The sequence below is a fragment of the Danio rerio genome, chromosome 16 (assembly GCF_049306965.1).
Source record: "Danio rerio strain Tuebingen ecotype United States chromosome 16, GRCz12tu, whole genome shotgun sequence".
Lineage (NCBI taxonomy): Eukaryota > Metazoa > Chordata > Actinopteri > Cypriniformes > Danionidae > Danio > Danio rerio.
The window spans coordinates 53,461,189-53,486,218 of NC_133191.1; the positions used below are offsets into that span (position 1 = coordinate 53,461,189).

Sequence of the window (25,030 nt, forward strand, 5' to 3'; positions counted from 1 at the left end):
GCTGGTTCGAGCCTCGGCTCAGTTGGCATTTCTTTGTGGAGTTTGCATGTTCTCCCTGCCTTCGCGTGGCTTTCCAACGGGTGCTCTGGTTTCCCCCACAGTCCAAAGACATGCGGTACAGGTGAATTGGGTAGGCTAAGTGGTGTATGAGTGTGTGTGTGAATGTGTGTGTGGATGTTTCCCGAAGATGGGTTCGGCTGGAAGGGCATCCGCTGGGTAGAAACTTGCTGGATAAGTTGGCGGTTCATTCCGCTGTGGCAACCCCGGATTAATAAAGGGTCTGGACCCGGATTAATAAACCACAGGAAAATTAATAAATGAATAAGACTAATGTTTTGCTTATCAAATGTTAGTACTGAAGCTAGTTGGGTTTAGGTATCCGCTTGTTAAGTATGACGTCATGCGAAGCGGCTTCCAGGTCTAGTCTCAATATATGCTTATAATACATGTTTACAAAGTACTGTAATACTTTCTAAAACCACAATCGCAATATACAGTTGAAGTCAGAATTATTAGCCCCCTTTTGCATTTTTTTTTCCTTTTCAAATATTTCCCAAAGTATATTTAACAGAGCAAGGAAATTTTCACAGTGTGTCTGATAATATTTTTTCTTCTGGAGAAAGTCTTATTTGTTTTATTTCGGCTAGAATAAAAGCAGTTTTAAATTTTTTTAAAACCATTTTAAGGTCAAAACTATTAGCCCCTTAAAGCTATATTTTTTCGATTGCTACAGAACAAACCACCATTATACAATGACCTAATTACCCTAACCTGCCTAGGTAACCTAGTTAAGCCTTTAAATGTCACTTTAAGCTGTATAGAAGTGTCTAGAAAAATATCTAGTCAAATATTATTTACTGTCATCATGGAAAAGATAAAATATATCAGTTATTAGAGATGAGTTATTAAAACTATTATGTTTAGAAATGTTTATAAAAAAACCTGTTCTCCATTAAACAGAAATGTGAGGAAAAAAACAAACAAGGGGGCTAATAATTCTGACTTTAACTGTATATATCTATGCCTGATGGCCAGAAACGGATTTATTTTTTTTTAACTGTTCAAATATTGGTATTTGTGATGCAGCAAGTCCAGAAACTGTTGTGTACACCTTGATTTGATATAAAATTCACTTAAGTGATATAACTACAGGGGTCAGAAAGAAATATTTTCTCAATTCAAATGAGTAGCTGCTTGGACCAGGTTAGTGGTGTGAATTGTTTCTAAAACTAAAGTGTTACCTTAATCTTAATTTCTTAATTCATACCATTTTTTCCATTCGTTTGGGGTTTTGTTAATGGGAAGAGTAATAGGTTTGCCAAAATGTGTCTTTATTGAAATTGTAATATTTCAGCCTCACTTCCTTTCATGACTTTAAAATGGGAACCAAAAAGTGGTGACCCTCAAGACCTAAAGTACAAAAAAGACAGCTGAAACCTGTTTAAAATGCAGTATTTAGTCTCAGTGCCATTAAAATCATACTTTTTTTTGTTAACAGGCTTTCATTTTGTTGGCAAGGCTTCAAGCCGTGCAAATAATTTAACACTAAAGCTGCGGTCACATTAGAGTTTGAGCATATTCTGTTGTGCGGCATTGGGAAAAGGGGCGGGATTAAACAAGCTTATTGGACATTTAAAAAAGCGAGCGATTGGTCCATGTTTGAAATTTCAGTCCAGAGAGGTCATGTTTTGATCCTCGATTGGTCTCACGCAGTCAAGTGATGCGATTTTGCAGGTCAGAGTTCACCAAGCTTGAACCTTGCACCGCAGCAACCTGCGAAACTTGACGCATGACCCTGCGTTTCCGGTCTAACGCATTCGCGTGCGTATAAATGAGGAAAAGGCCAGTGTGACCGCAGCTTAATTCAGACTGCTTTTAATTGGGAGTAGGAAAGTCTTGATAAAAACAAAACACTATTGGCTGTTTTAAAGGGGAGGAGCTACACAATGCCCCACCCTCTCTTCATATTTCCAATGAGATCACGTCAAGCATCAAATAAAAATGCTAATTTCAAAGCACTTTCAAGGGACCTTCAATGCATTTAACTGTTCCATAACAACATCTTAACACAGATGATGGATCAGATCTCCAAAATAAACGCGACAGACAGCCTTTTTAAAGAAAGCAACGGTGCAAGTTGACCATGCACATATACATTTGATAGAGGCGATTAAGAAATATGCAGTCTAATGTTTGCACCCGCGTGGCGTCGGGGAACATTAAGCAAGCCCGTGTAGTCTTGCATGATAAAGTTTATTGTCTTCGCCTTGTAGATGAGACATTTGCTGCTCATCCCTCCCCCTCCTTTAAAGTGCTTTGCGACTCGTCCTTTATGAATAGCAATATATTTGCAATAATAGAGGCTGTGCGAAGAAATGAAGCGTAGTGGGGGAAGTGTGAGATATGGGCCAATACTGCTAAACACAACAGCAGTTCTCCAGTGCGCACACATTCAGGCATCGCAACCAACTCAAGGACATATAGAGCAATCGCACGGCCACGCTGCTCTATTACAGTCATTACTGTAACAGCGCTGGAAAACTGTCATTTGGGATGTCAGTCATCTGGAATGTGATTTGGCTCTGGTAATTTGTACTGACGTTTTCACACGCTGGGGTTTCAGAGGTGATCTCGTCTCAAACTGAGCTCGGGTTTGCAATCAAACGTCAGGAGGCTTTGAGATTAACTTTGCATCAAGTTCTAGTCAACGTGATAATGCTCTGAGTGTATTTCTCTGTACATCTCCAGGAAGACAACATTGATATAAAACCTAAATTGAGACGGAGGTAGGGGTTTTAACCAAAAATAATGTTAACACAGCAAAAAAGGCTTTTCCCACTTAGAGTTTTTGACTTGTTTCTAGTCGACACTTCTAACAATTCCTAAGAAGTAAGGCTGCACAATATGGGAAAAATCTGACATTGCGATAATTTGTATTTCTGCACTATATATTGCGATCTGAATACAATTTCACCAGATAACTTAAACAGCTTTACTTGGAAAGAAGTCTATATTCTAGATTGATTGAGGTCATTTTGAAGAGGAGTGTGTCACCAGCGATCTAGCTACTGCAGATCACTGAAGAACTACAACTCTGCCACCAAATGGACTACAAATCACAGCATGCACCGCGCGCACACACCATTAATCCCCAGCATTGGTTGATTAATGAATGGATAGATGGATGGATGAATGCATGGATGGATGATTGGATGGATGGATTGGTTTATTGATGTTGGGATAGATGGATGGATGGATTGGTTGTTTTATTGATGATTGAATGCATGTATGGAGGGTTGGATAGATTAGTTGATGGATGGATGGATGAATTGGTTTGTTGATGGCTGGATGGATGGATGGATGGATTGGTTTATTGATGGATGGATGGATGGATGGATGGATGAATGGATGGATAAATGTATGGATAGTTGGATGAATGGATGATTGGAGGGATTTATGGAACTACAACTCTGCCACCAAATGGACTACAAATCACAGCATGCACCGCACACATAAACCATTAATCCCCAGCATTGGTTGATTAATGGTTGGGTGGATGGATGGATGGATGATTAAAAGGATGGATTGGTTTATTGATGGTTGAATGAATTTATGGATGCTTGGATGGATTAGTTGATGGATGGATGGATGGATGGATGGATGGATGGATGGATAGATGGATGGATTGGTTTATAGGTGGTTGAGGGAATGTATGGATGGATGTATGGAGTGGTTTATTGATGGTTGAATGAATGGATGGATGTATGGATGAATGGATTAGTTTATTGATGGTTGAATGAATGTATGGATGGATGTATAGATGGATGTATGGATAGATGGATGGATGGACTGGTTTATTGATGGTTAGTTGGATGGATGGATGGATGGATGTATGGATGGATGGATGGATGGACTGGTTTATTGATGGTTAGTTGGATGGATGGATGGATGGATGGATGGATGGATGGATTGCTGGATGGATTGCTGGATGGATGGATTGGTTGATTGATAGATTAATGGATGGATGGATGGGTTGATTGGTTAATTGATGGATGGATTGAATAATGAATTGATTAATGAATTAATTGATGGATGTATGTATAAAGGAAAAGAATAAAGTAAAACAAAAATGAGTGAAAACCAGCAATTGTTTTAAGGAGGAAAAAGTACAAATGAATATATACATATATAGGTTTCCACCCAGAGAGAGACAGAGAGAGAGAGAGAGAGAGAGAGAGAGAGAGAGAGAGAGGGAGGGAGAGACTGACCCTGGCATTCATCTGAATCCTCCTTACAGGATTATTCTGATCTGTGGGCTAAGATGTCAGCAAGTCTCTGGCTCTCACACTATTTCTCGACACCCTCCCGGCTCCAGCCGAGCCCCGTTTGTGAGAAATAACAACACTGACAGCTATATTTAGCCGAAGCCCTCTGGATCTCCCCCATTAGCCACCTCTCAGTCAGTGAGCTCCAGCATCTCCTCGCAGATCACACACACGTCGCACACCTGAGAGCCTCACAGGAGCAGGTACAGTCTGCGCTATTACCAGCAGATGCGATTCTCACACTCACACGCACGCACGCACACACGCGCACACACACACACACACACACACACACACACACACACACACACACACACACACACACACACACACACACACACACACACACACACACACACACACACACACACACACACACACACACACACACACACACACACACACAATTCTGCCAGGATTTGGGGTTTGTCATTTGCAAGTGTCATCACTCCAGGGATTTGTGGAGCGGCTAAGAATCAAGCATCATTTATGCAACAAATATGCATTTTGAAGCATGAGATGGGAACAAGTGATGAAAACCCTAACCCCTAATTTCAAATAAAACCCATTCACATTAATTTCCATTCACAAAAAAACGTTTTTACTCTCGCCGTTTTTGACTTGTGCAAAAAAAAGGGTTCATGAAAATAATAAGAGGGAAACGCAATTGCTGAATAAACTTATTATGCTTGCCTTGTTTGCTGATGATGGATGGATGGATGGATGGATAGGAGGGTTTTTTTGAGCTGTTTTTACTTTTTTACTGTTTTGAGTCATTTTTGACTTGTGCAAAAAAAGGTTCATAAAAATAACAGTGAACATACCTCTATGCAACTCCTTGGTATTACACTTGCCATGTTTACTGTTGGTTACTAGGTTACCAATACTACAGTCAGCCACTCTACTTGATGGAAATGGATGAAAATTTTGGATTTTTTTCTTTCTTTTTTGCAATTTCTGTAAAAGTCGCTTCACCTTACTTTGAAAACCTTATTTAAAATGATAAAAACAGTTTTGAGTGGATGGATGAATGGATGGATTGGTCGACAGATAAATTGATTGATGGATTAATGGATGAATTAATGGATGGATTAATTGTTGGATGGATGGATGGATGAATGGATGGATGGATGGATGATAGATGGATGAATGGATGGATGGATGTATTGGTCAATTGATTGATGGACGGATAGATGGATGGATGGATGGATGGATAAATGGATAAATGACTTTTGTGAAAAAGGGTTCATGAAAATAATGAGAGATGGAAATGCATTTGCCAAATAAACTCTCACGTAGCAAACATACATCCATGCAGCTCAAGTTATTATGCTTGCCATGTTTTACTGTTGGTTACTAGGTTACCAATACTACAGTCAGTCACTCTAAAAACTTGATGGAAAGGTTTTTTTTTGTTTTTTTTTAAAGATTCACTTCCTGTTGCAATGGAAACCTGATTTAAATTGATAGAATTGATTGATGGATTAATTGATGGATGGATGAATTGGTCGACTGATTGATTGATTGATTGATTGATTGATTGATTGATTGATTGATTGATTGACTCATGGATTGGTCAATTGATTGATGGATGTATGGATAGATTGATTGATGGATTAATTGATGGATGGATGGATGGATGGATGGATGGATGGATGGATAGATGGATTGATGGACTGGATGGGTGGATGGATAGAAGGATTACTGGATAGATGGATAGATGGTGATTGATGGATGGATTAATGGATGGATTAATTGATGGATGATGGGTTAACTGATGGATGGATGGATGGATGGATGGATGGATGGATGGATGGATGGATGGATGGATAGATGGATTGATGGACTGGATGGGTGGATGGATAGAAGGATTACTGGATAGATGGATAGATGGTAATTGATGGATGGATTAATTGATGGATTAATTGATGGATGGGTTAACTGATGGATGGATGGATGGATGGATGGATGAATTGATTGGTTGATTAATTGATAGATGGTTGACAAGATGGATGAATGTTGGCTTATGCAAAAAAGAGTAAAAAAAAAAATAAGAGATGGAAACGCATTTGCTGAATAAACTCTGACGTAGCGAACATACATCTATGCAACTCCTTGTTATTATGATTGCCATCTTTACTGTTGGTTAATAGGTTACAAATACTACAATCAGCCACTCTAACAACTTAATTGAAATAGATCAAAATTTGGGCTTCATGTTAGGATGGAAACTTGATTTAAAATGAAAAACAGCAGCTGAGAGCCTCACAGGAGCAGGTAGAGTCTGCGCTATTACCAGCAGCTGTGACACACACACATAGACACACACTATTCTGCCAGGATTTGGGGTTTGTCATTTGCAAGTGTCATCACTCCAGGGATTTGCGCAGCGGCAAAGAATCAAGGAACATTTCTGGAGAATCTCGGCTTGATTTCCCTTTTAAAAAGTTACTTGCAGATTATCCTTACCTCGCCATTTCTAACTCTGCCGATCGTCTCTTTAGAAAGCAACCGAATATCAGAGCGCGCTCATAGAGACATGAGAAAGATCTTACCGTCTTTGCCCACCACGAAATCCAGGTGGCTGTATGTGTAGGAGACGCCGGTCTTGGTCTCCACCTGCGGTCTCTTGAGGGTGGAGTAAATCTTTCCCGGACTGTTGTCTTCCGTCTGACGGAGCTTCCTCAAGCCGCAGCCCATTTCTGTCCAGTGAGTGTACACTTAAGCCTGGTATGAAAAAGACATAGTCAGATGATGTCTTAAACTTGAAACAGAATTGCTGCAGGCTTATTTAAAGGTTCAATGGAATCACAAAAATTAAACTACAATAAAAACGAAAAAATAAAGCCTCCAAAAAAATTACTGACAGTAAATTACTAATAAAAATATGAATAAACGAAGTATGTTGTTAACTGAAGATTACTCATAGGTTAATAAGTTCCTTTTTTATTATTATTAATGTCATCTTTATTATAAGTATTTATTATTTAATAGAGCATGTACTGTGGTCAACAGTACTTTTAGCCACTGTACACACAATATGCAAGGCTTAGTGTTTAATATGGATGAGATACAAGCAGTGCAACTTCCAGACAGAACCAGCTCACCGGTACACTAGAATATCAATGTCCTTAAACCAAAAGACACGACTACAAAACCCACAAAACTCCCATTTTAATTTCCCTGACTGTCTTTATTCTCATTTTGTCTACATCTATTCATGTTGCCTTCATTCAGGTGCTCCCCATGAGGAAATTCATCTGTCCATTTTCCCACATATCACCTTAAATTACTGCCATGCGCACAAAAACAATTACAAAAAAAAGTGTTTTTCAAGTGAACAGACGTCACGATGAGGGGAAAATGGACAGTCTTAACTTCTGTTTCATGCTGAATTGAAAAACCTGCCATTAAAGGGATAGTTCACAGAGGAATTATAATTCTGTCATCATTTACTCAGCCTTCACTTGTCACAAATGTATTTGAGTTCCTTACTTCTTTTCAACAACCACAACGACAAACAGATGTGTAATGTGAGGGAAGCTGACAACCTGCATGTGGATCTGCACATCTGATTTAATATGAGAATGGTCAGGCAAGCAATGGCCAACACAGAAACAAACAGATGTATACAGGCAAACCAGAGTTGTGATTAATAAACAGGTGAATGGCAGCAGACAGGAATAAACAATAAAACAAGGCAAGGGTCTAACACGGCAAAGCAAGGCAAAGGCAAATGCGTTGTAATGTCACAAATACAGTAAACAAGACTCAGCACTGATGTGTGTGTGTGCGCGCTGTAAAAATAGTCCTTGGAATCAGACCTTGACAATCCTCCTGCAGTGTGTGCATGTGCAATCAGTGAAATACGGAACAGGTGTGTGAGAGTGCATGACTGGAACTGTAGTCCATATGATGACGGATTTGTAATTCTGTAGCGATCGGCAAGGATTAGACCGCTGATGATTGTGACAAGATGTTTTTTAAAATGTTAGAAACAGGAGGTAAACTATAGACCCTTTTCACATTTCTCTGTTACTCAGTAGCAGAAGTCATCATAGTTGCGAAGTGATGGGAGAGTAGAACGAATATATTTTCATACAATCCTATTTGCTGAAATAATGACAGAAAAATCCCCACCAGGCACACAACATCATAAGACGTTCATATTAGCTTAGATTTAGGTTGTGACGTCAGAAGACCAAAGTTCAATGTCTAGCCAGCATCTAAGCACAACTATATTTTGACGTCCAAGAACGACCATCAAATGACATTGATATTTGGTTGATTTTTGGTTGTGTTGGAAAGTGACCAATATCCAACGTTGATCCAACATCTTAAAATAACGACATATTGATGTATGTTCTGCTGTACCGCGGGAGCTGTGGGACCACGGTAATTTATTTTTTTTTTGCTCTGTTAAAAATGATTTGGAAAATATTTTAAAAAGCCCAAAAATTCAAAAGGGGGCTAATAATTCTGACTTCAACTGTAACGGACTTCAGTCATTTTTATCGCAAAAAAAAGGGAAGGAAGCAATTTACACAACTATAAGAGCAACAATGAATAAGTGCAGTAGGCGAGTTAGAGGTGTATAAAGTCTAAGAAGCTAAGCATTAGTAATGTAAGTTTTATATACAAATGCCGTTCTGATGCAGTTAGGGAGTTCATTCCAACAACTGGGCAGATTGAACACGAGAGTTCGAGAGGGTGATTTCTTCCCTCTTAGGGATGGAACCACGAGGCAACTTTAATCTCTCACAGAAGTGAGAGCAGATAAGAAGCCAGAGGGCAAACCCAGAAGTCGCTTTGTAAGCAAACATCTGAGCTTTGAATTTGATGCGAGCAGCAACTGGCAGCCAGTGCAAACGGATGAGTAGCGGAGTGACATGTGCTCTTTTAGGTTTATTAAAGAGCACTCGTGCTGCTGCGTTCTGAAGCAGCTGAAGAGGTTTGATAGAGCTAGCTGGAAGCCCGGCTAGTAGAGAGTTACTTACTTACACGCTGTTGGTCTTGTTGCTAAAGTGCTTCTCCTGCCAACTAAACCTTCTGTGCTCAATATAGTCTTTACCTTGCGTTTGGACACGCCTCGAGAGTAAAAACACCCGAAACTGCAGCGAGGGGCGCGAAACCGTCCACGCTCGACACACAAGCTCTTACAGTAACCAAGGAAACAGTGGTAAACTTTTCTAGTACCATACACAGAGCTGAAAACAAGTTTAAATGTCCTACAACCTTACACAAACAGCAGAAAACAAGTCTAAGGGTGCTTTCACACCTACACTTTTGTTGCGGAACGTGTCTCATTTGCTCAGTTAGCGCGATTCGTTAGGCATATGTGAACAGGGCAATCGCACTCTGTTCCGCGCCAAAGTAATCGCTCCGAGATCGCTTGAATGAAATGGTCTCGGCTCGATTGAAACGAACCCTGGAACGGTTCGATTGCAGTGAGAAAGTGATCCGATCCGAGCGCGGTTATATCACAGTGTTTTATGGATATGTAATAGGCATACGGCTATATGAAGAGAGAATTATGAGTATGGCGGGAAGTTTCGCGAGTCTCCGGATGCCCTCAAACGAGTGATGATCTCCCGGTAATCAAGCGTCTCCCTCCCGGTCCTCAAATAGGCATCGTCGCGCACCCTTCTCACCCCTCCCCACCGCATCTCTCCTCAGAAACGTCGCGCATGCGCACCCTGTCAATCACCACCAAACCACCACCTCTCCTGACAGCTTAGCGGGATGCTGCAAAATAAACCCTGACACTCTGACCAATGTGAGGAGAGTTTACTCGCACGTGACTCGTTTTAGCTCTTTTGGTTCGATTAGAAACTTTGCAGTGTGAAAGCCAACCGCTCCAAGAGCAAAGAGCAACAATGTAACAATTGTAATCTCTGTTTTGGAACAACTGAATCGATTCACAGGTGTGAAAGCACCCTAAGTGTCCTCGAACCATACACAACAACTGAAAACACGTGTAAATGTTTATGCTGTTGGTCTCGTTGCTAAAGTGCTTCTAAAGTGCATGTTCCAGCCAAATCCATATAAATGTTCATACAATTTTTTAAAAATCTAAATATTAAAAACGTCCAGGGATTTATGACCATTAAACGCGTCATAACAGTCTTGTGAAAAGGGTCTATTGACTTCCAGCCACCTGATTTCACCAAGTACGACATGTTCCAGGATTAACATCTATGTTGATCCAGGAACAACATACCAATCAGCCAACCACAATTGAGTGATATGTTTCTACATGATTGTTATCCAACTATTTTTTCTCCTCGATTTGGAAATAATCTACAGGTTGGGTTTAGGGGTAGGGAATAGATATGGATTACATTTTCTAACAAATTCGCTAGATGTAATCCAAGATCGCATCGTACTTGGCAAAATCATGACGTGCCATTGACTTCCATAGTATTCTTTTTTTTTTTCCTATTGTGGAAGCCGATGGTTTTCCACTCCCTTTCACTCAGGTACCACCTCATCAACAAAGCAGAAAAAGACCCAATTAAGGGTACACAAGATTACTAAATCAACTGCTAAATAAATAAATAAATAAATAAATAAGAGGCATAAATGGGCTTCAGCTCATCACGGGAGCCCAATCTCTCAACTGGCAGGCAGGGAATTAACACGTCCAGCCACGGAAGAGGCCAAAAGTGCTCTCTGTTCATCAGCCAAAGCGCCTTCTTTTCCAAATCTGAAGTGACAGGCGCAGACAGTTGCGAGCAGGTAATATCCCATTGTGACCAGCTGATTAAACCTAGGGTGGGCCATTGATAAGAATACTCTCTATTATGTTCCTGTCTAATTACAGTGGCCGGACGAATAATCTGAGAGGCGGCGACGGCCGAGGGTTCTAGAGAATACACGGTTAATGAGGTGAGCCGCTCGAATGAAAAGGTGAGAATCAATCACCGAAAATCAAGGAGCAGATTGTTCATTAGGAGTCAGAATAATGCACAGCATGCCGGCAACTCCAGCGGCACAGCGGCTTTAATTAGGAGCCAGACGAGAGGCTATGCAGATTTATGAACACTGTCATAGGAATCACTGTTTCCAGTGACATGGACATGAATGGATGCGTTTGGATATCCATGGCTGAATCCAATCGGGGAAATGGGATCTAGGATACAAGAGTCGTACATCAGCTATTGGATTTTTTTTTTTTCTATCTAATCGATTGGCTGAAGAGGAGGGAGCATTTTTAACTTTGAGAGGAAGAATGAGATAGGTGCACAGCTGATATTACATGTACATTAGGGATGCTCATTTCGGTTAATTTTGCTAACCGACAACCGCCGCTCATTAATCGGTTATTAACGGTTAACTGGTCAGATTACTATTAATTTTATATTAAACAAACTGACGTGTCTATTTTGTGTCCGACACATTAAATATTGCATTTTAAAATAGCCTACTGATTTATTTTTATATGCTAGCATTTAAATAATAGAACAAGACAACAGAGCATTTTCACGCACCTGCAGTGTTTAGCACAGAAGAACAGAATAAACTAAATAAAATGAATAAAATAAATAGGACTGCCCTAAATTATTTACACTTAAATAATTAATTTTTATTGCAAAACGAAAATATTGACTGATTATTTTTAATAACCGGCATAGGCTGCTTTTTTTTCCAATCATATGTTTTTTTCTTCCGTCAAATAAAATAGCAGACTTCCTCAAATCGCTCGCTCCATGGAAAATATGCATTTATTTAATGCCCCGCTGTTATTATTATAATCACAAAAACCTTTTACATTTTTAATAGAAATCATTATTTTAAAGATTATGTCCTGATATGGTTTCCTCTCTCTCCCTCGCGGTTCAAGTGCGCGCTGCGTGATGAAAAGACAATGACAACATGCGCATATGTTGACTTTTTGTAAACAGTTAATGATATTGCATTGATGTGCATACATGCTTTATAAGCTGTAAAATAAAAAGTAAAGCCTATTTGTTGCGTGTATTACGCAGATCCAGGTCAACATCAGCGTTGGTTTAGCATCAACATGTCTGTATCAAACAGCAATATTCTTCTTCCATTTTGCTTCTTTGGCAAATGTGTCTGTAGGCACGGGTTATACGTTATCGTCCCGCAAGTTAAGTATGCAGTTGAACAAGGGGCCGAAAACAAGGCGCACCTCACTGCCTTTATGTTGACAAGGAAAAAAGAAGAGGCGCGGTCCTCTAATGAAACGAATGAATCAGCTGGGTATCGATTGTGCAAAAGTGTTGCTGTCTGTGTTGTTACAATTGTAATATTTAATAATATTGTGATAATCAAGATTTGTACATTCATACAGCTCTGGATAACTTAAAACAGCGATTAGACCTTCAGAGCGGCATTAATGCGTCCTGAAGTAAAGCGAAACGGCTATAAACTCCAGCAAGATAGAGTGATTCTATACAGAGCCATATACCTTTATCTAGAAATAAAGTATAACTATAGAAACTGTGTTCATCTTTACATTACAGAAAAGTTTGCGCTGTTATAATCCACTTACCTTTTAATACGTTTTGGTGCGATTGTAATCCACTATTAAAAACAACAACAATGACTGAATGTTTTGAATGGGTAATGTAGCCGTGGCGGGATGCATTTTGGTCCCCACCAAGGAAGAATGAATGTAGCGGAAACCATGCTCTTTAAAAGTTCTCTGTAGTTGTCTTGACAACATAAACTTCTGCTCTGGGATGAGCCTCGTGCAAAAGATGCCCCTCTTAACGCAAAGGCGCATTCAATCGGCCCCTTATGCAGCCAAACTAAAAATAAATAAAATAATATTTTTAATCGTTTAACTGATAGCATTAAACTGTTACAAACGCACCCTTTCGGTTAACGGTTAATCGATTATTTTGAGCATCCCTAATTTACATTGACTCATTTAGCAGATGCTTTTATGCAAAGTGAGTATAAAAGACCTTTCTTGGAAGCTTCTTTTGTACCAAATCATAACTACAATCTTTTTCAAATCACTGCATTAACCAATTTACCTGATTACTATCTGTTACGATTGACCGTGTGGATGGAGGCAAAAAGGTGTCACAGAAGCCGCTGGTGAAAGTGAAGAGTGATTTATTTACACAAAGTGAAAACAAAAATCCAGCAAAACAGGTGAAAGTGACAAAATAACAATAAAGAAAAATAAACTATTCAATATTTACAATGTATATACAGGCTTGTTCAGCTAAATCAAGTAAATGACCTGAACAAAATCTGTTACCAATACTGACACAAACACAACCTACAACTACCCACTTCAAGTGAATGTTTGGTAGGGATGGCTGACGTGAAACTGACGTTTCGACACAGTGTCGAGATCCCGAAGCGCAAGTGTTTCGAAACACTGCACCGAATCATGATCCGAAACACCCAGGTCACGTGACTAAAGTGTTTCAAAACACTTGGTCACGTGACAAAAGCGATTCAAAGCATCGATCATTTCAGAGGCGTTTCAGGACCCGGAGAATCTGCATTTGACATGCATGATCTCTGTCTAATATGGCCTAGTGGACCGTGCGTGTGCACTATGGTACTTTATGCCAAATTTGTTTTGGGTTCGAATCTCGACTAGCACAAATACTCCAAAATCCAGATTTTATGTATTTTAATCATGTTACTGTTTTATGGTGTAGCCTAGATAGGATACAGCTGTGGATATGCCATCAATTTAGCATCATTTTTGTAACATTGTAAAACAATAATTCATAGTTTTACAGTACTGTGATGGGTTTAGGTTTTGGATAGACGTTAATAAAATACAATGGGAAATTTAATTAATAATATAAATAATTATTGTTAACTTCTGGCCACAACTGTATCTGATCTAGTAACAACCCTGTTTTATGAACAAAACAATACAAATTTATTTACAAGGTGTTTATTCGTATGTCAGAGCAATGTTGAAACAAAACGATACAATAACAAAGCATTACCAACTGGTAATAAAGCGTTTCAAAACAATTGTGTCAGTCTGGATTCGAACCCATTATTCCCGCATGGTAGTCACGAACTCTAACCGCTCAACTAAACCATTTGATGATTCCAGGCTACAAAGTGGGGTTTGATACCTCAATTTGCTCAACTGTTCTTCGCTGAAGCTGTTTCAGTGAAATACAAATACAATGACCACTAGGTGTCACCGTAGAGTGGTGTTTCGAAACGTTTCGAAGCTTCGACACATTTGCTTCGATAGTTTCAGTGTTTCACGAAGCCTCGCTTTGCCCACCACTAATGTTTGGGGCCATTTTATTGTATTGGCCCCGCCCATAGGTTAAACCATTTTACTGGTAGTGGGTTACCATGTAGACAAAAAAAATACATAAAAAGACATTCAACAGAAATATAAATTAATGCAAGTAAATGAATATGCATACAAAACTCAAAATACAACACAACAAATAACCAATACAAATTTAAACAACAAAACTGTGATTTGTATTTACTGACCAGGGGGTTGTGACCCTGATGATGTCATGGAAAATGGCTGCTCCAAAGAGAAGGCGGGAAAAATCTGTATAAATGGCTTTGTTTGAAAGTTAAACAGGTTTGGTGCTGAGAAATGGAAACTGGTAAGTATATGTAAACTCTCTTATGTTTGGTTAATAAATGAAGTTTAAAAGAAAATGTGTCTGTGTTTTTGTCAGTATTGGTAACAGATTTTGTTCAGGTCATTTACTTGATTTAGCTGAACAAGCCTGTATATACATTGTAAATATTGAATAGTTTATTTTTCTTTATTGTTATTTTGTCACTTTCACCTGTTTTGCTGGATTTTTGTTTTCACTTTGTGTAAATAAATCACTCTTCACTTTCACCAGCGGCTTCTGTGACACCTTTTTGCCTCCATCCACCCGGTCAATCGTAACACTGTCCCTAAATTGCTCCTGTCCTAACTTTTTTTTCTTTTTTTTTTGGAGTGTGTTGCAGGTCTGAATGACAGGAAAGAATGTATATCTACAAAATAAATAAAGTCCACCAGACCGAACATGAAGTATTTTGTAATCATATTGTCTGCAATGAAGCACAAGTAATTCAGAAATCCCTTCTTCTTTGTTTATTTGAGTTTTCCATATTGTCCTAACTTTTTTTCTGATATGCGGTTGTATATACAATTTTGTAAAATGAGACATAATAGGTCTCCTTTTAGTGAAAAACTGAAAAAATCTTTCATGTGAGCATATCAGGGCCTTAATTCACCCTAAAAGGCAGAACTGCTCGCTTTCAAATCTTTCCATCAGATGTAAAAATAACAGACAACCCCTAAAATATCAATTTTTTGACATAACAACAAGCACAAAGTGGCTTTTTCAGCAATCACTCCATGTTTTGAGCCGAGACGCGAGCTCTCTAGAGGCAACAGGCTAAGCGTGTGCTCCATCGGAGAGAGAAAGCAAAATAAAAAACCAAAGGGGTGGTGCGGTGCATGAGGAAAACAAAGTTGGTTGGAGGGGCTGATATTTGCATAGCTGATAGAGATTGGGAAAAGGAGGAGGAGGGGGGGGGGTATGAAACGAAGCAGCGAGGTATTTTTAGAGCTGACGGAGGAAGTGGGAGATGTTTATGATTTTCAGAGCGACTACTCCCTCCCCGAGGTTCTGCTTCACGCTACGAGTCTTTGGCAGCACCGTCTCTCTAGTCAACCTGGCTCCCTTATGCACTGTAGACTGACAAGAAAAGAGTTCACATCCAATACGCCCATGCACTCAAAACACAAATGTAACGTGAGAATTATCTCCTTGTGACTTTTGGACTGTTACAGAGCATTCTCTTTGTTTTTAGCAAGACGCATTAAATCATGTGCCATGGAAAATGCTTGTAGAGATTTTCACTGCAGTAAGCAAGTCAAGGGAGAAGCCGGTTATGATGACTTTATACTCGTCACTAGTCTAATTCAATAACTGCGTGCAAAGGACAAAACTCCAATGTCACGGTTTGCGGCTGTGCTCAAAGCTGTGGTTCAGCTCGTGTTTGGAAATGCATTCCCTTAAAGAGAGATTCAAAAAAAAAAAACACAGCTCTCCCTCTGACCCATTTTCTTTAATGTGGCAAATAAGGCAAACCGACACAAGGCACGGTTTCCTGACTTGTGTTTGTGTCTGTTCAGCAGGGGAAAAATGCACTCCTGGGGTAGGAATGAGGCAGTCCTCCTGTTTGGACTTCCTTTTTCCTTCCTGGACGTCCTGGTCACAACAAAGACCCCTCACCTGAGCAGGACATTGTGGGGGACTGCCTTAAGAAGAAGCTAATACTTACAGTTGGTTCCTTTTTCAAATATTTCCCAAATGATGTTTAACAGAGCAAAGGATTTTTCACAGTATTTCCTATAATATTTTTTCTTCTAGAGAAAGTCTTATTTGTTTTCTTTCGCCTACAATAAAAGCAGTTTTTAATTTTTTTAAATCCATTTTAAGGTCAATATTTATTAGCTTCTTTAAGCTATACATTTTTCAATAGTCTACAGAACAAACCATCATTATACAATGACTTGCCTAATTACTCTAACTTGCCAAATTAACCTTGTTAAGCCTTTAAATGTCACTTTAAGCTGAATACTAGTATCTTAAATATTGAGTCAAATATTATGTACTGTCATCATGGCAAGTTCTGTGTGTAGTTTGCATGTTCTCCCCGTGTTGGCGTGAGTTTCTTCAGCGTGCTCCGGGTTTTTGCCACAAGGACATGCGCTATACAGTAGGTGAATTGGGTAAGCTAAACTGTCTGTAGTGTATGTGTGTGAATGAGTGTGTATGGATTTCCCTGCCATGGGTTAAAGCTGGAAGGGCATCCGCTGTGTGAAACGTGCTGGATAAGTTGGTGGTTCATTCCCCTGTGGCGACCCCACAATAATAAAGGGACTAAGCCCAAAAGAAAATGAATGAATGAATGAATTTAAAGGAATACACATATTTTAGATCTTTTTTTTTTTTTACACTAATGCGGATCATTATTTTTTGACAGCTAAAGGCACTCTATATACCCAGGCCAAAACAAATCAATAACATATTTAATTAATAGTGCAAATCGATTAAGGGTGAATCCGTATTGTTCCCAAAGCAAAACATTAATAATAACAAATCTATCTTGCTTACTTTCGTTATTCATCTGATTTTGTGCTCCTTCCATGACCATTTTTTGCCTTAAAAAAATTTATATATTTAATAAATGTGTTGTATATAATTATATTAATCAACTTCACAATATCAATATGCATTATAACCAGGGCTTGACATTAACTTTTCTGGTCACCAGCCAGTGTGGCTAGTAGTTTTCCAACATCACAAGTTCCGGAAGCCTCTATACATTTGCGCACATCTCCCTCCCGGTCCTCAAAAAAGTCACCTACCCTTCTCAACCCCGGATCCCTCCGTGCTCTTCAGATCAACCCCTCCCACACACACACACTTTTCACATGATGACGATGCCATCGTCCATCTCGATGTTTCACATTAGACATCTTACGATGCTAAAATTTTTCGACATTGCCCAACCCTATCTTAAATGAAAAAAATACACTGCATGACTACTTTTACTTCCGGATGAAGCTTTCTGAGAAACAAAAACACTGTTTTACCCCGAGGACGCATTTCCTGGGTAAAGATTAAGTCTAAACAAAATGTCACAGCATAATTTAGTCAAATACTAGGGTTAATTGGTGTCTTGGGAAAAGCACTGCCACATTTACAGCCCTATAGCTCCAGTTTATTTACGGATAATCAGACGAAATACAAACTCAGGTACAATAAAAGCCACAATTATAGGCAGAATTCAATCTCGCCGTCCTCTAGACACACTGACAGATTGTGTCTTTAAAATCCCTTTCGCTGCAGCTCTTGGATGGGAGGCGGGGGGACACTTTCCCTTTTGTTCGGCATGAACCTAGAAAACCCATCCAGCTCGGCGTCCAAGGTCTGGGCACAGCCGCGCTGGAAACCCAGACACAGCGGATGGAATTGCCATGGGAACGAGCCCCTTGACAACGATTTCATACTCAACAGAAGAAAAGAGAGCAATATCTCTCCAGTCTGTTTCTCTCCCCTTTATTCGCTTTCTTTTGAGATTCTCTCTCATATTCATATTCTCTCTCATCATCATCTTCGCGCTCTCTCTCTCTCTCTCTCATGCTTTCCATCTTTCTTTGATTCTAATTTGGATTATATGCCATTTCATTTTTACAAGACTAATGTAATTTCCTTTATTGAGGAAGCGGGCGTTAACCCTCTGATGGTACAAGCAAGTCAGTGTGGGTGTTTTTTTTTTTGTAAAACGGCTATTGAAGAAGCAATTTGGGCTCATCTAAAATACCATTTTTACATTTCTTCTGAATGTTATTTTGATTATATGCCGTTTTATTTTATAACTCAATTATGATTTGATTAAAGTGCAGGAAAGTGGGTTGATTCAGTTTGTTAAATTGTTCTCTGATATCTACATAGTAGGTTTGTGGCAAAAAATTAAACATACATTTTTATGTGCTCATTTATAACTTTAGTATTTAAAAAGTTTGCTTTTGACCATATTTGGCACAGTCATGAATATTAATGAGATCTGCTCTGACAGTCCACAGCTCTGCTGTTCACCTAAGGTAGCCCCATACATACACTACCTGACAAAAGTCTTGTCGTCTATCCACGTTTTAGGAACAACAAATAATAACTTGTAATAACTTCTAGGTGATTATTTGGCATCAGAAGTGTTTTATATGAAAGGCAAAGACCTCTAGATTATAACATAAAATATGATCATGCCTTGATTTTGAATGATTTAATTAGTACAGTAAGGTCTGGCTTTGCTCAGACAAAAGTTTTGTCACTTAACAAAATTATAAATAGAAATAATGGACAGAAATAATGTACAGTATAGAATATGAATCATGCTGCAATGGAAAAAGATTTAATATTGTGTATGACTCCATCATGAGCTTGGAGGACAGAATCCATACATCTCTGCAATGACTCAAATAATGTATTAATAAAGTCATCTGGAATGGCAAGTTCTTGCAGGACTCCCAGAGTTCATCAAGATTCTTTGGATTCATCTTCAATGCCTCCTCTTTCATCTTACCACAGACATGCTTAATAATGTTCATGTTTGGTGACTGGGCTGGACAATCCTGGGGCACTTTGACCTTCTTTGCTTTCAGGAACTTTGTTGTGGAGGCTGAAGTATGAGAAGGAGCGCTATCCTGCTGGAGAATTTGCCCTCTCCTGTGGTTTGTAATGTAAAGGGCAGCACATATGTCTTGATTCCTCAGGCTGTTGATGTTGCCATCCACTCTGCAGATCTCTCGCACGTCCCCATACTGAATGTAACCCCAAACTATGATTTTTACTTCACCAAACTTGACTGATTTCTGTGGGAATCTTGGTTCCAGTAGGTCATCTGCAATATTTGTGATGATTGGGATGCAGTTTAACAGATGATTCATCAGAGAAATCTACCTTCTGCTACCTTTCCAAATGATCAACTAGAGGTCAAGTTATTATTTGTTGCTCTTACAACTGGGATCGAGACTTTTGTCAGGTAGTGTACTGTATCTGGGTCAGAAATGACCCAAATGCAAAGCATTTTACATTGTTTTTGTATCTCTCTAAAAAATAGTGCAGTTTGAGGCTGCTAAAATTGAAAACGACATATTTTATAGAAATGCATATACTTTCCTGGATAAAGAAATTCTCTCCTGCTGGTCAAAACAGACCTGAATGCAGTAAAGAACATTTTAATAATGCAAATACATTTTTTATTCAGTGTAAAAGCTCCATGGATGATAAAAGGTTCTTTTATATATGCCAATATAGAGCCTTTGTATTCAAGTGTGAATAAGATTTTCATCAAACCACCCACACCAGTGTCCATATGCGAGACCGTATGTTGTGTGAGAGTGTGAGACTGTTTTCAGTGCAAAAAAAAAAAAAAACAACAACAACAACAACGACAATGAAAGCTTTAAATCGCTTTTCATGTGCACTTCCCTAGAAAGTGATCCATTTATAAGCAAAAAAAAAAAACTCAATGTGATCTACTAATGACAGTCAATAGCAAGATTTACTTAAAGGGACAGTTCACCCAAAAATCATTTACTCATCCTTTACTTGTTCCAAACCTGAATTTCTTTCTTCTGTTGAACACAAAAGAAAATATTCTGAAGAAGCTGAAAACTGCTGAACGTTGACTTCCATGTTTTTTTTCCATGGCGGGAATAAATTTCAGAATAAAGCGCAGGAGCGGTCGGTAACTGGTTTAATGTTGGACCGGAGCGGGCCGTCTAGCAATATCGCTCCCGACTCCCGAGCGGGCGAGCGAGCACGCGTATATATGTGTGTGAATGAGACAGCTTGATGCTGTGTTTAGCATGTTTGTTGCTATATGTGTGTGCGTATGCGAATGAGAGGGGTGTGTGTGTGTGTGTGTGTGTGTGTGTGTGTGTGTGTGTGTGTGTGTGTGTGTGTGTGTGTGTGTGTGTGTGTGTGTGTGTGTGAGCGCGTGCGAATGAGAGAGAGAGAGCTTTGTCTGTGTGTGTGTGTGCTTTTTATATATATATATATATATATATATATTTATATATATATATATATATATATATATATATATATATATATATAGATATATATAGATATATATAGATATAGATATATATACACGTGTGTGTGTGTGTGTGTATGTTTATACAGTCAGCTTGCTGTCTGGACTCTGTATAGCTGGGTGGTTTTCGGTTTTGTTCTCCCCCCACTCTCTTTAGCGGGATCGGGCGCGGCGGGTAGAAAACGGGGCAGGTCGGGCAGCTTTGATGCTAATCTTTAAATCCACTTTTCAATATTGTGTGCATATTTCCCATAATTCCTGTATGTATATTTAAAGTAAAAATCCAAAAGTAATGACCCTGCACCTGCTCCATACCTTATTAAAGTCTCAGCATCCCAAAGCTGGTGGTGGCCTTAGAGTTTTGCACACTACTGTCTATATTTTTTTTTGCAATGTCTGATGTATATGCATGTACACTCACTGGCCACTTTATTAGGTACACCTGTCCAACTGCTCGTTAACGCAAATTCCTAAAACAGCCAATCACATGGCAGAAACTCAATGCATTTAACGTGGCATGGTTGTTGGTGCCAGACCGGCTGGTCAGAGTATTTCAGAAACTGCTGATGTACTGGATTTTCACATAAAACCATCTCTACGGTTTGAGAATGGTCACAGGCACACCAAAATTGGACAAAAGAAGATTGGACGAAACGTTTCCTGGTCTGATGAGTCTAGATTTCTGCTGTGGCATTCAAATTTGGTGTCAACAGCATGAAAGCATGGATCCATCCTCGCTTGTTTCAACGGTTCAGGCTGGTGGTGGTGGTGTAGTGGTGTGGGGGATATTTTCTTGGCACACTTTGAGCCTATTAGTATCAACTGAGCATCGTGTCAACGCCACAGCCTACCTGAGTATTGTTGCTGACCGTGTCCATCCCTTTATGACCACAATGTACCCATCTTCAGATGGCTGCTTCCAGCAGGATAATGCGCCATGTCATAAAGCCTGAATCATCTTAGACTGGTTTCTTGAACATGACAATGAGGTCACTGAACTCAAATGGCCTCCACAGTCACCAGATCTAAATCCAATAGAGCACCTTTGGGATGTGGTGGAATTGGAGAGTCACATCATGAATGTGCAGCCAACAAATCTGCAGCAACTGCATGATGCTATCATGTCAATATGGAGCACAATGTCAGAGGAATATTTCCAGTACCTTGTTGGATCTATGCCACGAAGGAATAAAGCAGTTCTGAAGGCAAAAGGAGGTCCTACCTGATACTAGTACGGTGTACCAATAAAGTGGCTGATGAGTGCATATCCATGCATGTGTTTCTCTATTAAAACAATCAGCGCTCAAGTCCTGTCAAGTGAACTATATTGTGTACACGACTCAATCAATACCCATGCAATTCTCCTAGCTACTCATTTACAAGTGACTCAATCAAGAAATAGTAAAGATGTTTTATTCCGTGGCCTGTTAAAGCGTGTGTTTTTCCTGCAAGACTTGCAAATTTCCCCCTGCTTTGATTGTTCTCTGTTTTGTGCTTCGGCATTGCCAGCGGCCTGAATATTTGTGGCAGAGGCTCGTCGCTGCGACAGGAGGAAAGAAGCTAATCTTCGCACACATCCGGGAAAGCGTAATCCGTTCAAAGTGGCACCTCGTGCAGGAGAAGAACAAAAAAATTACCATTCATCTTCCATCAGGGCGCGCAGCAAAAAGCCGCGTTTCATCTCCTCAAACTGACTCAGCTGAGGAAAAAGGTGCCGAATGCGCAGCTCCGACAGCGAATGTGACATCTGATTTGTAGGCTGTCTAATCACAGGAGAGGTGAACACTTTCTCTCAGAGAAGAAGCAGCAGAGAAGAGTCTGTCCTAATTGTACGTGAGGAAAAAAAAAAAAGCCGCCCAGAGATCACAGGGGGAAGTAAAAAGTGACGAATAATGCAGAAGAACGTCGTAATTAAGTTTGGAATGCACTAAGGCGTTCCAATTATCCAAATGAGATTTAATTGAGCACAAGAGAGGATTCTCGGTCCTAATTAGGTTACCAAAATATTGAAGCTTCGTTCGTATTAATCATGTTCCTCGCGCAGGAGGATGATGATACAGGTAGAGTCAACAGCTGCAGGAGTCAGAAAGGGGCAATTATCTGCACAGTCGCTTCGTGGGACTTTTAAGGTGGAGGAAATTACAGATCTATAGGTCGTTTTTCTGTTACAGGATGAAAACAAAAAGGTAATTGTGACTTTTTGTGTCACAGTTCAGGCATTTCAGCGTTTGTAGCTCATATTCTAACTTTTTTCTTTTGTCAGTTTGCAACTTATAGGTGCTTAATGGCTTTTTAGTCCTACATTATATAATGGGTTTTCCCAGTACTGGGTTGCGGCTGGAAGGGCATCCACTAGGGCTGTGAGATTAATCGAAATCGAATCGCGAAACATTGCAATTAGCTAATCGCAAGAGGCTAAAATACATATGTATTATATATAGGGATGCACCGATATGGATTTTTTGGCCGATACCGATAACCGATAATTCTTCAGACTTGGAGGCCGATAGCCGTTATGTATAGGCCGATAAGTATAAATATTTCAAAATGGTATATTTTTATACAGCAAACTTCATAAAAGATTGAACTGCTCTTATGAACTGAATAGTCTATACTCGAAGCAAAAAAGCTTTAACTTCAAAATTGCAAGGTGATTATAGACCTATATTCACAATTTCACAATAATTAGCATGCAAAAAATGTATTATTTCCTTTTCTTCATAGCAAATTAACATGCAACTTGACTGTTGCATAAAAATAATAGGTTAAATAACAAAATGGGATTTAATTAAACAAGCAAGTTAAATATATTTAAATAAGATGACAATGAAAGAGCTAAGGACTGAAACCAGATCAAATCGTCTTAAATAAAACGTGTTACAGTGATGTACATATGAACAAATATGTCAACCTCGCAAAAACGGAAATGCTTGTAGTTTCTGCCAACCTGACTCTACACCCTAACTTTTCAATCCAGATGGAGGGGGCAACCATTACTGCATCCAAAATGGTGAATAGCCTTGGAGTAACGATTGATGACCAACTAAACTTCTCTGACCACATTTCTAGAACTGCTCGATCGTGCAGATTCGCACTCTATAACATCAGAAAGATCCGACCCTTCTTATCTAAACATGCAGCTCAACTCCTTGTTCAAGCTCTTGTTCTCTCCAGACTGGATTACTGCAACTCTCTACTAGCTGGGCTTCCAGCTAACTCTATCAAACCTCTTCAGCTGCTCTAGAACGCAGCAGCATGAATGGTCTTTAATGAACCTAAATGAGCACATGTCACTCCACTGCTAGTCGGTTTGCACTGGCTGCCAGTTGCTGCTCGCATCAAATTCAAAGCTCTGATGTTTGCCTACAAAGCGACTTCTGGCCTTGCTCCTTCTTATCTGCTCTCACTTCTGCAGATCTATGTGCCCTCCAGAAACTTGCGTTCTGTGAATGAACGTCGCCTCGTGGTTCCATCCCAAAGAGGGAAGAAATCACTTTCGCCAACGCTCACGCTCAATCTGCCCAGTTGGTGGAATGAACTCCCTAACTGCATCAGAACAGCAGAGTCACTCGCTACTTTCAAGAAACGACTAAAAACTCAACTATTTAGTCTCCACTTCACTTCCTAATCTGCAATTGCCTCTCTGGATATCATACTAACTGTACCCAAAAAAAAAAAGTACTAATAGTTTCCTTCTTAGACTTTACAGACCTGAAACTTGCATATAGCACTTATTCATTGTTGCTCTTATAGTTGTGTAAGTTGCTTCCTTGTCCTCATTTGTAAGTCGCTTTGGATAAAAACGTCTGCTAAATGACTAAATGTAAATGTAAATGTAAATGTCATGTCCGAAAAAGCCTTTTTCAGAGGTGTATTGACAGTTCAGAGCCACCGTACAAGCGAACAGCTAAATATATATAGTACTTTAGAGAATACGGCACAGGTTCATCGCATTTGCGTGTTTTAGATTCTTTTGAACACATGTAGGAGCTGCTTGTCAATCAGACAACGCTTCTGCGCTCGTTCTTGCTGTCAATAGCGAGAAAATGATCGATGAAAAGTTTATGATAAACTGAACTGTAGAGGCAGAGTTGCCATCAGTCAGATTT

General features: G+C 39.5%; 1 protein-coding gene across 9 annotated transcripts in view; it reads right to left on the reverse strand.

Moving 5' to 3' along the window:
- rftn1b (raftlin, lipid raft linker 1b) overlaps positions 1-25,030 on the reverse strand; it is a 435,159-nt gene that overhangs the window by 194,180 nt on the left and 215,949 nt on the right. For all 9 annotated transcript variants that reach the window (XR_012392555.1, XM_073926765.1, XM_073926762.1 and 6 more), the window contains one exon: positions 6,881-7,052. Coding sequence is in view for 8 of the 9 variants with exons in the window: in XM_073926765.1 (XP_073782866.1) it covers positions 6,881-7,025 (145 nt within the window). In the remaining variant the exon portion in view is untranslated. The remainder of the gene's footprint in view (positions 1-6,880; positions 7,053-25,030) is intronic.